Raw genomic sequence first — 12,769 nt, forward strand, 5'->3', positions numbered from 1 at the left:
TTAACAAACCAAGTTCACATTTTTTAAATTTCGAGGTGAAAGTGAATACAGGCACAGACCTGATTATAAATTAAGTTCATATGTAACTTTAATAATAATAAAAAGGAAAAAAAAACAAACACAAACAACGGTGAATGCGTGTAAACAGGAAGCTGCCAAATGACAAAAAGACAACGACAGCGACAGCAACAACAAACGATAAAAACTTGCAGACGAAGAGAACATGGCTTAAAGAGAGCGCGGCCCTTAAGAGAGCTTGCGATTGTTGCGCGCTCTCTGCGAAAGTGCCTCATATTCGATGTTGGCAATGCTGCGAGAGTTCAGAGAGCGCCTGAAGGGATTGCCAGTGAGTGGGCGAGCGTGAGAGCGCACACAGCTCAACCTGAAGAAGGTAAGGCGTCCTTAATTGAGACCTAGGACTTGCTCTAGCAGTAGAAGCCAAAAGTCAAAGCTGGCTAAAATAAATCTGAAATCTGAGTACAAGTATTTGTCAAAATTTTTGACACTTGAGCGAACACACACACACACACAGTTTGATACACCTAAGGACACACACACACATATGGGCACACACTTTTGAGGTATGTAGGTTGAAAATGTTTTTTTTGTTGGGGAGCAAAATTCACATTTGAAAACATGTTGGGAGCCCTTTTCCCCCCGAAAAAACTTGAAAGCTACACCTACTGAGACTTGCCATCTATCATGGCCCCAAGCTTATGGACTCGGGGAGGTAATTGTCGCTGTCGGAGGGAGGTTGGGGGCTGCTGTGTTTTTGGGGGTACATGATTGAGGGGAGGGGGCAGGGAGGTATGTTGGGGAATCGTTGTCGTGTTGGCAGCGACGTCGTCGGCGACAGCAACTGCGATGCGATGTATGCGACATGGAAAATCCATTATCACGAAGTGAATTTTTACTGAAAAATTTACATACCCGCGAGCTCCCGCAACTGTTCCCCACCCCCTCGCCGCCCCCTCGACTCGGTTGCCTGCCGCCCGCATACATATAAATGTGAAAATAAATCCTGAGTGCGTGTTCGGATGCTCAGTGAAGGATGCTGAATAAATAGCAGCAGCAGTCACAACAATAATAATAACAACAAGATACGAGGCGAAAAAAAAATTCAGAATTATTGGCTAGAAATAAGTAGAGCTCTATTTGATGGGCATTATTAAGTGCATATTCCAAGTTTGCTAGGTAGATTGTATTTAATTAAAGGCATAAATTCAAATGCTCCCTCCCTTCCATAGATGGGATGTGTTGGGGGAGCTGGGGGGAGCATAAAAACCAAAAAGTGAGAGACGACGATGTCGGTTCCGGAGCCGAAATATTAAAAATTTAAATGAACTGCTCACTTTTTACGATTTTGTCCTTAGTTTATGACTCTGGGATGTGGATGGATGTGATGGCATGGGATAGAGCTGAGCGAGGGGCGGGGCGGAGCGGGGCGAGGCAACTGAGGGGGCAGTCATTGAGGCCTGCCTAAACAAACGTTTTGTATTTTTATCGTCTCGTTTTGCGGGGGTTTCGGGTTCCACACCGTATGATATGACAGCATTTGGGCAGGGATCGGGGGACAGCGCGGGGGAAAGCAAGTAGTGCATGGGAGTGTGGGGAACGTATTTGGCCCGCCTGCAAGTATCTTTTACGATGCAAATTTGTTGCTATAAAATTGAAGAGTGTAGCCGCTGCTCTGCTCCTTGCCTAAATAAACTTTGCAGACTACAATGATGATGATGATGAGTTGCCTCGTCGCTTGTCTGCCAAACCAGAAGAGATTCAGCCTGATGATGATGCCTGCCTGGGAACACTGAACGCTGAACACTGAAAGCCAACGCCACGTGCCGCCTGTGCAAAAGGTTGAAAGGTCAGGCACGACACACAGCAAGCATCTTCCTTAGACGAATTGTGCTTTTTGGGTTTGGGTTTCGGTTTGAGCTTGGGCTCAGAATTGGGTTTGAGCTGCGGACGGAGTACGGAGTATGGAGTTGGGCATGGATGCCAAATCAACAAAAATCGATTGACGCTAAATACCCAAGTTGCTCAGGAGTTAACTCAACTTGGCATCGTACAACGTGCATAAAGAAAGTTTTTTGGGCCTCTGCTTTTATTTATTTTTGTTTTTCTCCTCCTCCTTCTTGTTCTCATTCTCATTCTTTTTCTTCTACTTTATTTTTTATACTTATAAATCCCCAACGAATTGTGCACTGTCTCAGGGACTTTTTTTTTGTTGGCTCCTTCTACTCGTATCTTCGATATATTTAAATTCTTTTTCAGCCACATACCCTCCAGCTATGCTCTGCAAGCAGAGTAGCTAACGAGGCACATCAGCTGCCCGACTTTGTGTGTAACCACTGCGACGATGGCAGAGATTATTTGAACTCATTAAAACTCCTGTTTAAATGTCTGAGGAATTTGGAAAGGTATTTTAATCAGGGCGCGAGATAGGAATGTCCCTTTAAAATTTTGCTCTGACGGTTATTTTTAAGAGAAGTTGACAAATTTAAATGAACACCACATGTTAATGTGATAAAAAGGAGTTACTTATTTTTTTTGTAAAAGGGAAATCTTAAAACTCTAGCCAATCATTACAGAGTTAATTCTCATAAAAGTTGACATATTTAAAACGAAAACAATTTTCTAATTTTGGGGTTTGCTTGCACAATATCTTGCCCATTATTTCACTACAGCAGATAAACCATTTTATCTTTTTGAGATACTGCAATGAATGTGCTAATTTGGATAGAATTGATAAGATTATGAGCAGCCGAAACCAATTGTAAGATAATATTATGTGGAGCTTTGAAGAAATTGCAAAATATCTTTAAGAATTTCCAACGCTTTGAGTTGACTTTTAAATGTATCATATTCATTCAGTTAATTCTTTAGCTAACAACAAAGTTTGGCAACTTTAAGGCAACAATTTAAGTAGCTAATTCGTTAATTAATTAGAGCTTATTAAGCACTTCAAAACAGAAGAGGGACTGCAAAGATAGCTTTCAGTTAAGAAGTGCAGTGTCTCGAAGATTGAGATAATGTAGTGCAAGGCTTTTCTTTTTCTTATCACAATGCTTTGCTCGTTTGTAGTTTGATTTCTTTTGATTTCATTTTTGTGTTTTCGTTTTGTTTTTTTCACCTGTTAAATTAGCTGAGATTTGGGGAGCAGGGCATTTGTAAATTCCCTCTCTCTCTCTCTCTCTCTCGCTCTCTGTCTGCCGCTGTCTCTATCTCTAGCCTCTATTGTTGGTAGTGCCAGGGAGAGCGACGAGCTTCGAGCTTCGAGAGGCGAGTCGAGAATCGAGTCGAGAGTTTTGGGCTTGTTTTGTTTTTGTGTTTACTTTGTCGTTTGTTGTTGGCCTTTTTGCTGCGGGCATTGACTGACTTCCTTCCGCTGGATGGCAATGTGGATGTGGCAGTGGCAGTGGCACTGTCGCTGTCGCTGTGGATGTGCCACTGGATGTGGCATGTGGCATGTGGATGTGGCGCCTCCGTCGGAGCAGTTTTGTGCGTGTTTCGCTTTTGTACGTTTTCTATTGCCGCTTCCTTCCGATATTCTTTGTATTGTTGCTGCTGTTGCCTTTGCTGTTGCTGTTGTTGCATGCCTCTCGCTTTTCCTTTACAACATTTTCTTTTTTTTTTTTTGTTCACGTTTTTTGTTCCCCATTCGTCCGTTTGTTCGTTGCTTTCGTTGTCGTTTTTCTTTATTTCGCAGTGAATTTGGTTGTCTCGCACGTGAGCAGCATAATGAAATTTGCTCTGACGACCACTCCCAATTCTCTATATATGTGTGTGTGTGTGCCCAGCTGCTTAGCTTAATCTTATGTGTGGCCGCCTTAAAGAGATGATGATGCCCCGTGTCGATTTAATGTGCTGAGAAATCTCAGCTTCCGCCCTCTTCTCTTGTCTTATTTGCATGCGCTGCGCCTAAAAGGTGACAACACAAAATGTTCAATGTGGCAACAGCACAAAGTTGAGACTTTTGGCTGCTCGCGTGGTCCATTGCCTTCAGCCCCGCCCCCTTTTTATTTGCCCAAACCAAATTGCAGCCAATGCTCGCTTCACACTTTTGACTGAGGCTTGAGCTCAAGCTCTGGCCGCCTTCGCTTGTGTGTGTGTGCTGTCTGTGTGTGTGAGTGCCATGCACTGTATATGTGTGTGTGTGTGTGTGTGTGTGTGTTGGGTGTTATTCGTGGGCCTCTGTGGCTGTGCTTTCAAGTGGAAAATTACTTTCGCAGCTTTATGATGCGGAAATTATATGAAAATCATGGCGAATTTGCCTCTCTTGCAAGCGAAGGAATGCCAGCCAGGACATCAGGACATGGACGAGGACAACGACAACGGCAACGACAAGGAATAAGGATGGCGAGGTCCTTTCACACACAGAGTTGTACACTACATATCTGCATACTCGACTCTCGTGTATAACTGCGACTGCGACTTAAACTTATGCCAGGCTACAGGCTACGAGTATTTCGCTATCTGTGCGGTCCGATCAAGGCGACACAGTCACAGTGCTGGGCGAGGATGCCACGCCCATGCTACACCGCCACCGCACTATGGTCCAGCCGACCACTTTATTTGGCATTAATCAATTTTTTAAAAGTTAATATATCATCGAGGTTTTGATCGCATTCTACAAGAAACAGTCTGACCATCAATGTTGCATACCAAGAATTTGCATAGGTGGCGCCACTTTCGCGAAATCAGCTGTTAAAGTAAGCTGTTTGTCAACAAAAGCACGTGCAGTGGAAAAGTGCATTTCTACGTGCAGTTTTCAATATTCAATAATTTCAAAGAAAACATTAATTTGACTAAAATTTGTGATGAATTCGAATAATTGGGGTTTGTACTACGTGTTTTGTAATGTGAAATGTCTCAAGTCGTTGTGATGTCTTAGTAGTGATGTGTAAAAGTTTGTCTTCAAGCAAGTGCAAATTTGCACTTAAGTCTCATTTTCCAGAAGCTGAACAAAGTGTCTTTCGACCTCGTTTGACCTTGAAACGTATTGTGTGTCGTAGATAAATTAATTCTTGATCAATTGTATATAGTCTCCACATCCACATGTGACCACAGTTCGTGAAATTTGCATTTATAGACCATAACCTCAATTGCAAAAATACAGAGTTATAAGTTATATGAAAATCAATGTTGAGAAAAAAAAGCAAAGTTGATTTTTTTTTGTTAACTATTATGGAATGGCTATAGGTAGTAATTGATATGAGTACGTAAACAGTAATTTTATCTAATAAAAATGGAAAATATTGGTCAAATCATTGCATGAAATATGAGACATCTTAAGACCGTTTCAATGAGCAAAACATGGCTCTGCTGATATTAGCGATCTTGAATGGGAACTCTATATAGTAAAGCAAATTGAATTAAACTCGCCAAGTGGAATTTAATAGTTGGCGATAAGATTTTTGGCTACGTAAGGCGACCGCAGAGAATGTGTTTAGTTTTGCTGAGCATGATAATGCTGAAAATTATAATAATTTTGATTTTACAGATATATATAGCCTTATAATCAATAAATATGTTTTAATTAGAGGTAAACGCTTAACAAAAAATGATTTTCCATTGTGTCTTAACCTTTTAATAATATGGAGCGTATGTCAAGGAGCAATTTTGTTAAGCCAGCAAAAAACTTTATTTTTTATGATCAGAAGTTAAAATAATGAAAATTTAATGATATAACACTCCAAATTTAGGTCAAAGTTAATAAAATTTTTAATTTTTAAAATCATCCGCATATGAAAAAAAAAAATTTTTTAAAAAAAAAATTATTTCTCGTAGGCGTGGACACGCCTACTTTTCCAAATTTATTCTAAGGACCTTCCTTAGTTAAAATAAAAAAACCGCATCAAAAAATCTTATCTAGTTCAGGAGTTATTAATAAATGCCACAAAAAGTGGTCGGCTGGACCATAGTGCACCGCCAAGTCGCAGCATATAATGAAACGAATGTTCGCACAGTTCGCACCCAGCTGCTAGCTTCACATTTCCCTCCTCCTCCTCTTCCTCCTCCACAATGCTGAGACTACATCTCCATTTGCCTCGTTCTCTGATTCTATGTCGCCTCTCCTTCCTCTTTACTTGCCTCGCCAGTGGCAGCTGCTGACTGGCTCCATTTCCATTTGAATTAGCATAAAACGAGGCGGCTTACGTCTGTCTATTGTGCGCGGGGGATTGAGCGTGGAGTCAACTGCCGCATTGCTTTGCCCAGATATCATCTGTTGCTGCTGCTGAAGCAGCTACAACTACAGTTTCTATTGCTGCTACTGCTGCTGTGGCTGCTGCCGTGTGGCGACACCAACAACAGCAACAACAACAGCAACGACTTCGTTATCTTTTTAACTTGGCGCTGTCGTTTATTTAACTGATAATGATTTGATGGCAGCTGGCTAAGCTTTCGACAAAGCCCTCTTCCTTTTTGCTCATCTCTCGCTAACATCGACGCCATTTGCTGAGGTCAATTACACGCTTTCGATTAAATTTGCCATGGCTGTTTGTTGTTCTTCTTGGGTGTTGACAAGGAACAGCTGCCCGTAGCTGCTTCTGCTGCTGCTGCTGCGATGTCTGCTGACTTGCCACATCCCCTCCTTCCACACACACACACACACCAAGACACACACACATGCTTGCCTAGGTATGTGGCACAAATAAAGTTGAATTATTATTTTTCTTTATGCCCAGAGTGTGGGGTGGATGGAAGTGCGTGCTCGGCATGCTCAAGTGTTGCCATTGCCATTGCTTCAGAGCTTCAGCCACATCCATTGCATATCCGCATCGTTATCCATGGAAGCGCCATTCCACGCCAGCCACTGGAATGACACGAAAAGCTCTTAAGGAATCTAGGTTTTCGATTAAACGCACCCAACCTAAACCCCAATTCTGCCCAATTCAAAAAAAAGAAGCCTCCCCTACTCTGTTCACTAAATGCCAATACTATTTACAAAGGTGCTTCACCATTTTTTCTTTTATGAATTCCTTAATATTTACAGCAAAGCGGCAAGCAAAAAGTGAGAGTGAGGAGAAGTGTGTGTGTGTGTGTGTGGGTTATTCAAGGATTAGAAAAGGTTCACTTACTTTTATGTTTTTATTTAAAGCGAGCACTGCAATTTCCAAGGAATTATTTAGGGAAAGCAAATACAAACAACGCATCTTTTTTTTTTTTTGGCGTTGGCTTTGTTAAAGGGTTGAGCGGGTCTTAAGGGCTTTAACAGCTTATTAGTCTGGCGACCTTATAAAGGTGTTAAACTTTGGGATTTACTTTTCATTTTCAACTTTGTTGCTCAACAATTCTTCTTTCACAATTTTTAAGCTGTGCCAATCTCTGAATTTCTTATGAGATTTATGAGATTCATAATTGTAGTTGGACGTGAAATTCTTTAACTGCTGTAATTTAATTTGACCCTTGTTTCTTTAATTTAATTTTAAGTTTCGTGCTCTTTGTTTTGCTGTGAAATAATCAACCAGGTTGTGAATGCATTGCTGAAGATATTCATTGATTCATTGATTATAATTATTATTTTATTGTAATAATGAATAAATTTACTTATAGCAATGAGTGACTAAGGTTTTCAGGCTCTTTCTGAGGATTTATTATCTGTGTTTTTTCCTTAAGATCAATAGCTATAAAAGTAGTCGTCAAATATTTCAGATCTATTTTAAAGTTACTCAAACTTTCTTTTATCGATTTAACGTTATTTACACATTAGAAAAAGTAATGTCTATTTTTCATATAACACTTCAGCTAAAACTGAATTTTAAACAACACTAATTCACAAATGCAAAACGAATTGCAGTTTCACTCGAAAACTTTAACTAACATGCATATAGTTTTTGCGTTGATTTATGAGTATTATTTAATGGCAAATATAGGAGAAAAGTTTAGCTCTATTTCAAATGCTTCGAATACTGTTATATCTGACTTACTTTTAGAACTTAATCAATTCGAAAAGTCAAAATTCCTGAACCGGCTTCGTTATGAGCGAACCGTTGTCAAGCTCTGGACTTCGCATCATCTACAACAGTCTGCTGTTGGTCACCTCGGGATTGACGGCCAGAAAGCTGTCGATGCTTAAGCATCCCTTTGCCTTTGGTGCCTGTGTTGTGGGTGGAGCAGTCGCTGTGCTCGGCCTGCTGCGTGGCTTCTATGGCAACGATCGTGATCCGGAGCAGTTCCAAATGCTGCGCGATGTGAGTCACGGTGTTCTGGAGCTGGTGCCGCTGCCGCTGGTCAACATGGAGTTATATACGATACGACTGGGCGTGGGACCTTTGGTCATCGGTCATGGCATCTTTGTGCTCCCGCTGCTGATCGATCTGCACTGCTCCGTGGTGAAGGAACGCAAGAATTGTTGGTTCGCCGAGACGCTGCGTGATCTGCTGCTGCTGGGCAACATTGTGTCACTCGGCTATCTGGCTGTGAGAGAGTCGAGTACGCTCTACATGCGCATGGCCTTCACCATGGTGGTGATCAAGTATACGCCAGTTGTGCTCGACAACATCCATGACAATACGGGCGAGGATATGCTGGTCTATGGCAGTGCATTGTTCTTCTATTTGCTTGGCCGTGCAGACGTCTTGACTGCCGATTAAATCGTGCTCATGTCTTGTGGTTAACCCGCCTCCTACTCCTACTCCTACTTCAAAAGGTGGCTTTAAGGCTTCGACCAGTCATTTCAATTCCCCGAACTCACCGGTTTCGTATTGGGTTTCATTAGACGCCTTGCAAGTCAATTGCTGTTCATGTTTTCGTAATTGCCAGCGCCCCTAATCAGCTGCCAACTTCGCTTCGCTTCTCACTCTCCAGTCCTTGACCTGGTCCTTGGTTTCTGGTCCCCTTGCTGCACTTGTTTGGCTTTCTGGCTGGTGTGTCATTGTGATTACCATAGCAGAAATTTCAGCTGCAATTCCAGCTAATTTTGAAACAATTTGCGTTTTTTTTTAGGGAGACAAATTCCAAATTATTTCCTAAATTCTTTTACTAATTAACGAGTGTTTATACTTATTTGGAAGCTACATTTATGGTTATAAATATAGAAATTATGATTCGAATTGAATAAAGAAGTGAAGCATTATTAATAAGAGATTTTAGATTTTAAATTTTTACATATTTGGAAGTTATTTTAAAGCACAAAAATATATAAATTATGATTCAAATTGTTCAAGTGAAGCATTAAGAAAGATGGACTGTGAGATACCCGCTACACATTTTGAATAAAAGCAAAATAGTGCGGTATTATATTTAAAATATGTCACAAAAATACTAAAAATATACCAACGACTATTTTAGGTGTGTTAATATTGTACTAAAATATACTATAAAGCGCAAACTATATTAGATATAGTGAGTTGCGAGTATAAAAACTCATTTTAGCAATATTATTAATTAGTTGTATTCCTTATTTTGCGCATATTGGGAAACATAGGAAATATATACTTGATACTTTATGTGATTTAGTTTTAAATAAGACCAAATTTAAAATATATTCCCTCGAAAGATTTCTATTGTATTGTATTAAATTTATCTGAGGCAAATAAGTTGTGCTTAAAAAACAACTATGCTAAAGTAGAGGGAATTTATTTCGCTTTTCAGTTTAACAAACTGCACAACTTTTTGCTATTTATGTATTTTCAAAATCTACATAAAACCCGGGCAACTCTTAACTTCACTATAAATAGCTCAAGACCGTAAATGAAACTTGCAATGTTTAACTAATTATTGACAGTTTTGTATTTCTCTCCAGTGCATGCTCTGAGCAAACAAAATACCCTGGAAGAAATGTCTATAAAGAGTGTACTTGCAATGTAAATAATGTATTCAAAGGGTTTTCTGGGTCTAGGGTATTTTCGAGTAAACAACATTTACATGTGAAAGGAGTGAAGTGGCAATTGGAGTCCGCAAAAGGATGCTGCCCAAAAGTGTCAATTTGTGTGTGGCACTAATTAAAGCAGCGTCTGGCTGGAAAAGGTATAGACAAATGTGAAGTAGACAAATACAAATATATATAGTTGTAGTTATATATCTCGGGAATGCGGGCTTGTTAACAATATATGTTTGAATTAACCGCCGCTGTCAAATGACAAACTCTAATTGCAAGTGGAACATATATTTTAATGAGTACACACATAGATATATCTATATATGTACATATGTGGTAGATATATGCTGCAACCTATATACATTTATGTATGTGCATATATAATATTTTGTGGCACGTTCCCGACTCTGCAGGGTGTCCCCCCTCTACCCCCTTCTCCCTTGTCGTTTGCTTTATTCAACTTGACAAGTGAAGTGAGTGTGAATATTTTTTTTTTAGGTCATGCCAAAGCACTGGACGGTACCTGGTGAATGAAAATGGATAAAAAAAAAACAACAAAAACAAACACAAATGGGGAAAAAACGAAGAAAAAATGGGAAAATTAAGCGAGCGAGCGAGAAGTTAGGCGGGTGCAAAAGAAATATGGTTCGAATCCTTTTGCCATCCTGTTTTGAGGGAAATTGCAGTCAGCATTTATTTCCGCAACTTGATGAAAAATTCGAAAATAATTTGCGAGCCATAATTAAAAGGTGACAGTGCTGTCCTCGTGCCTCGAAACAGTTATCCTTTCTAGCGTTATCCTTCTCCCAGTTATCCGAGCTGAGAAAGTAATGGGTATGAAGGGGGTGGGGTGGGGAGGGGCGGTAAAAGGGTCATAAACAATCCGCTTAGACGCGTTTTCGATTTTCGCCTCAATTGGCAACATATGGCAACGCTGCCGTAGCTGAAGAAAATGAAGGCAAGAAGTCTTTACTTTGTCGTCGTCGACGTCGTCGTTTGGGGGCGTAGGGGCGGGGCAGCATTTGCATTTGTGACTGCCAACTGCCAACTGCCAACTGGCAACTGCGAATTGCGAAAATGCGAAAATTTAAAGTTTTCCTGATAAGAGGGTTGTAAAAGCACAAAAAGAAACGACAGCAACGACGACGACGACGACGACGGCGACGTTTTTCTTTTCACGTAGTACACGAAAAGGGCGGCAGACAAAAGACGAAGCCAGCAAACAAGAAAAATCGCTGCGGGGTGGCGAGCCTGGCCATGGAAGGGGTGTGTGCCTAGGAGGAGGGTGGAGGGTGGGAGTAAGCTCTACTTATACGAGTATTCGCATTGTACCATAGCGCGGCATTCGCCAGAAGGTGCCAACACATTTTATTGCTCCATACTCTCACCACGTGGTCAACACAACTATCGCATCGCGTTTGACTAGACGCAATTCCAATTGGAAGGGCGTTGCAATTGGATTAACTACTTAGCCATAAATTAAAGGCTGACAATATTAATTGTTAGTGTTCATTACTAAATGAAAGCTGCTGCTGTTGCTGTTTTAAGTGACTTCCAATTACTCGTCCTGATTAAGCCAAAAATAACTATGAAATCCGATCTGATTTTATTTAATTGCAGCGAAAATTTATGTTTACAATTAATTGCTACGAGTTATTTGTTTATATTGCAAATTGTAAACGAGCTACAATTTTAAATATGTTTTGTTTTCATTAGGCAACTATTTCTCTAGTTTTGTTGAATTGTACACAGAGAGAAAAAGTCTAAATTTAAAGGCAAAAAAAAGATTTTTTCGATTTTACAATCTTGAAATACGATTTTTTTGTTAAAGAAATCTTAGATCAAAATTTTTATGTTTAATTTCAAATTTTAAGAATACAAAAATTTTATTTTTAGATTGAAATCTTAATTCAAAAATGTTTTATTTTAGATTAAAAAGTAGATTGCAAATCTCGATTTACGATGTTGGCACTCTTTAAAAATAAAGAAACAATATAGATATATTTATATTTATATTTTTCAGCATCGAATAAATCTTAAATCAAGATTTGCAATCATACTTTTTACCATTTCGTCTAAAGAATTATTCAAATTTAGTTCAATATTATTTCTGTTTATGTGATTATTAGCAAAGTTGAGCATTAAAAAAAAATCTTTGTAGTTTCGTTATGTCCATTATAAAAACTATTTATAAGTTTTGTTTGCTTGTTTTGAATACTTATCCTTTTTAAGTCGCATTGCAGTCATAAAAGCAACTCACCTTCAAGTCATAAAATCAACTCGATTAAAACTTGGCTCTAGAGTATTCGGTTCTTCGATGTTTCGACGCAAAAAGAAGCTGCCAGGTTTTCTAGCCTGTTTTATTGTTGAACTTTCGTCTTCTCCTCCCACTGTTGTTCCACTTACGAGCAGTCCAGGGGGTTGTAGGCACTTTGAGATATATGTCCTGGCATCGCACATGTCTCTATCTATAAAACGTCAACTTTATTTGGCCAACTGATGCACACTCCTTACACACACACGCACACACGCGCATATGTTTGTGTGATTCCCACACCTAGAGCACACAGATACACACATACAGAGAATGTTGCAATAAAACCAGCTGTCAATTTGTTTATATTATAAAAAATAATTAGTCTGTATTTCAGCGTCGAAGTCGACGAATCATCATCATCATACACATATATGATATTGTATGTATGTATGTATATGAGTGTGTGTGTTGTTATGTTGTATCTTTGTTGTTGTTGAAAGAATTGAGGGCGTAAACGGGGGGCTGGGTGTAGAGAGGGGGTAGCGGGTAGCGGTTTGTGATTAAAGTATAGCCTTGGTGATTACTACGCTTGATAATTGGAATAATACGAAATACATAATAATGCAATACAATTAGTGTTGATTTTTCATTCTCATCTTTTTTTTTGTTTGCTTTCGCTTTTTCATTTC

General features: G+C 39.6%; 1 protein-coding gene across 1 annotated transcript; it reads left to right on the forward strand.

Annotated features, from left to right (window-relative positions):
- Window positions 1-7,894: 7,894 nt before the first annotated feature.
- Window positions 7,895-9,088, forward strand: LOC132798890 (uncharacterized). The gene has a single exon (XM_060810898.1). It carries the CDS (start codon window positions 7,983-7,985, stop codon window positions 8,595-8,597), a length of 615 nt encoding a protein of 204 aa, XP_060666881.1. The 5' UTR covers window positions 7,895-7,982; the 3' UTR covers window positions 8,598-9,088.
- The last annotated feature ends 3,681 nt before the right edge of the window (window positions 9,089-12,769 follow it).

Source organism: Drosophila nasuta, chromosome 2L, assembly GCF_023558535.2.
Source record: "Drosophila nasuta strain 15112-1781.00 chromosome 2L, ASM2355853v1, whole genome shotgun sequence".
Taxonomy (NCBI): domain Eukaryota; kingdom Metazoa; phylum Arthropoda; class Insecta; order Diptera; family Drosophilidae; genus Drosophila; species Drosophila nasuta.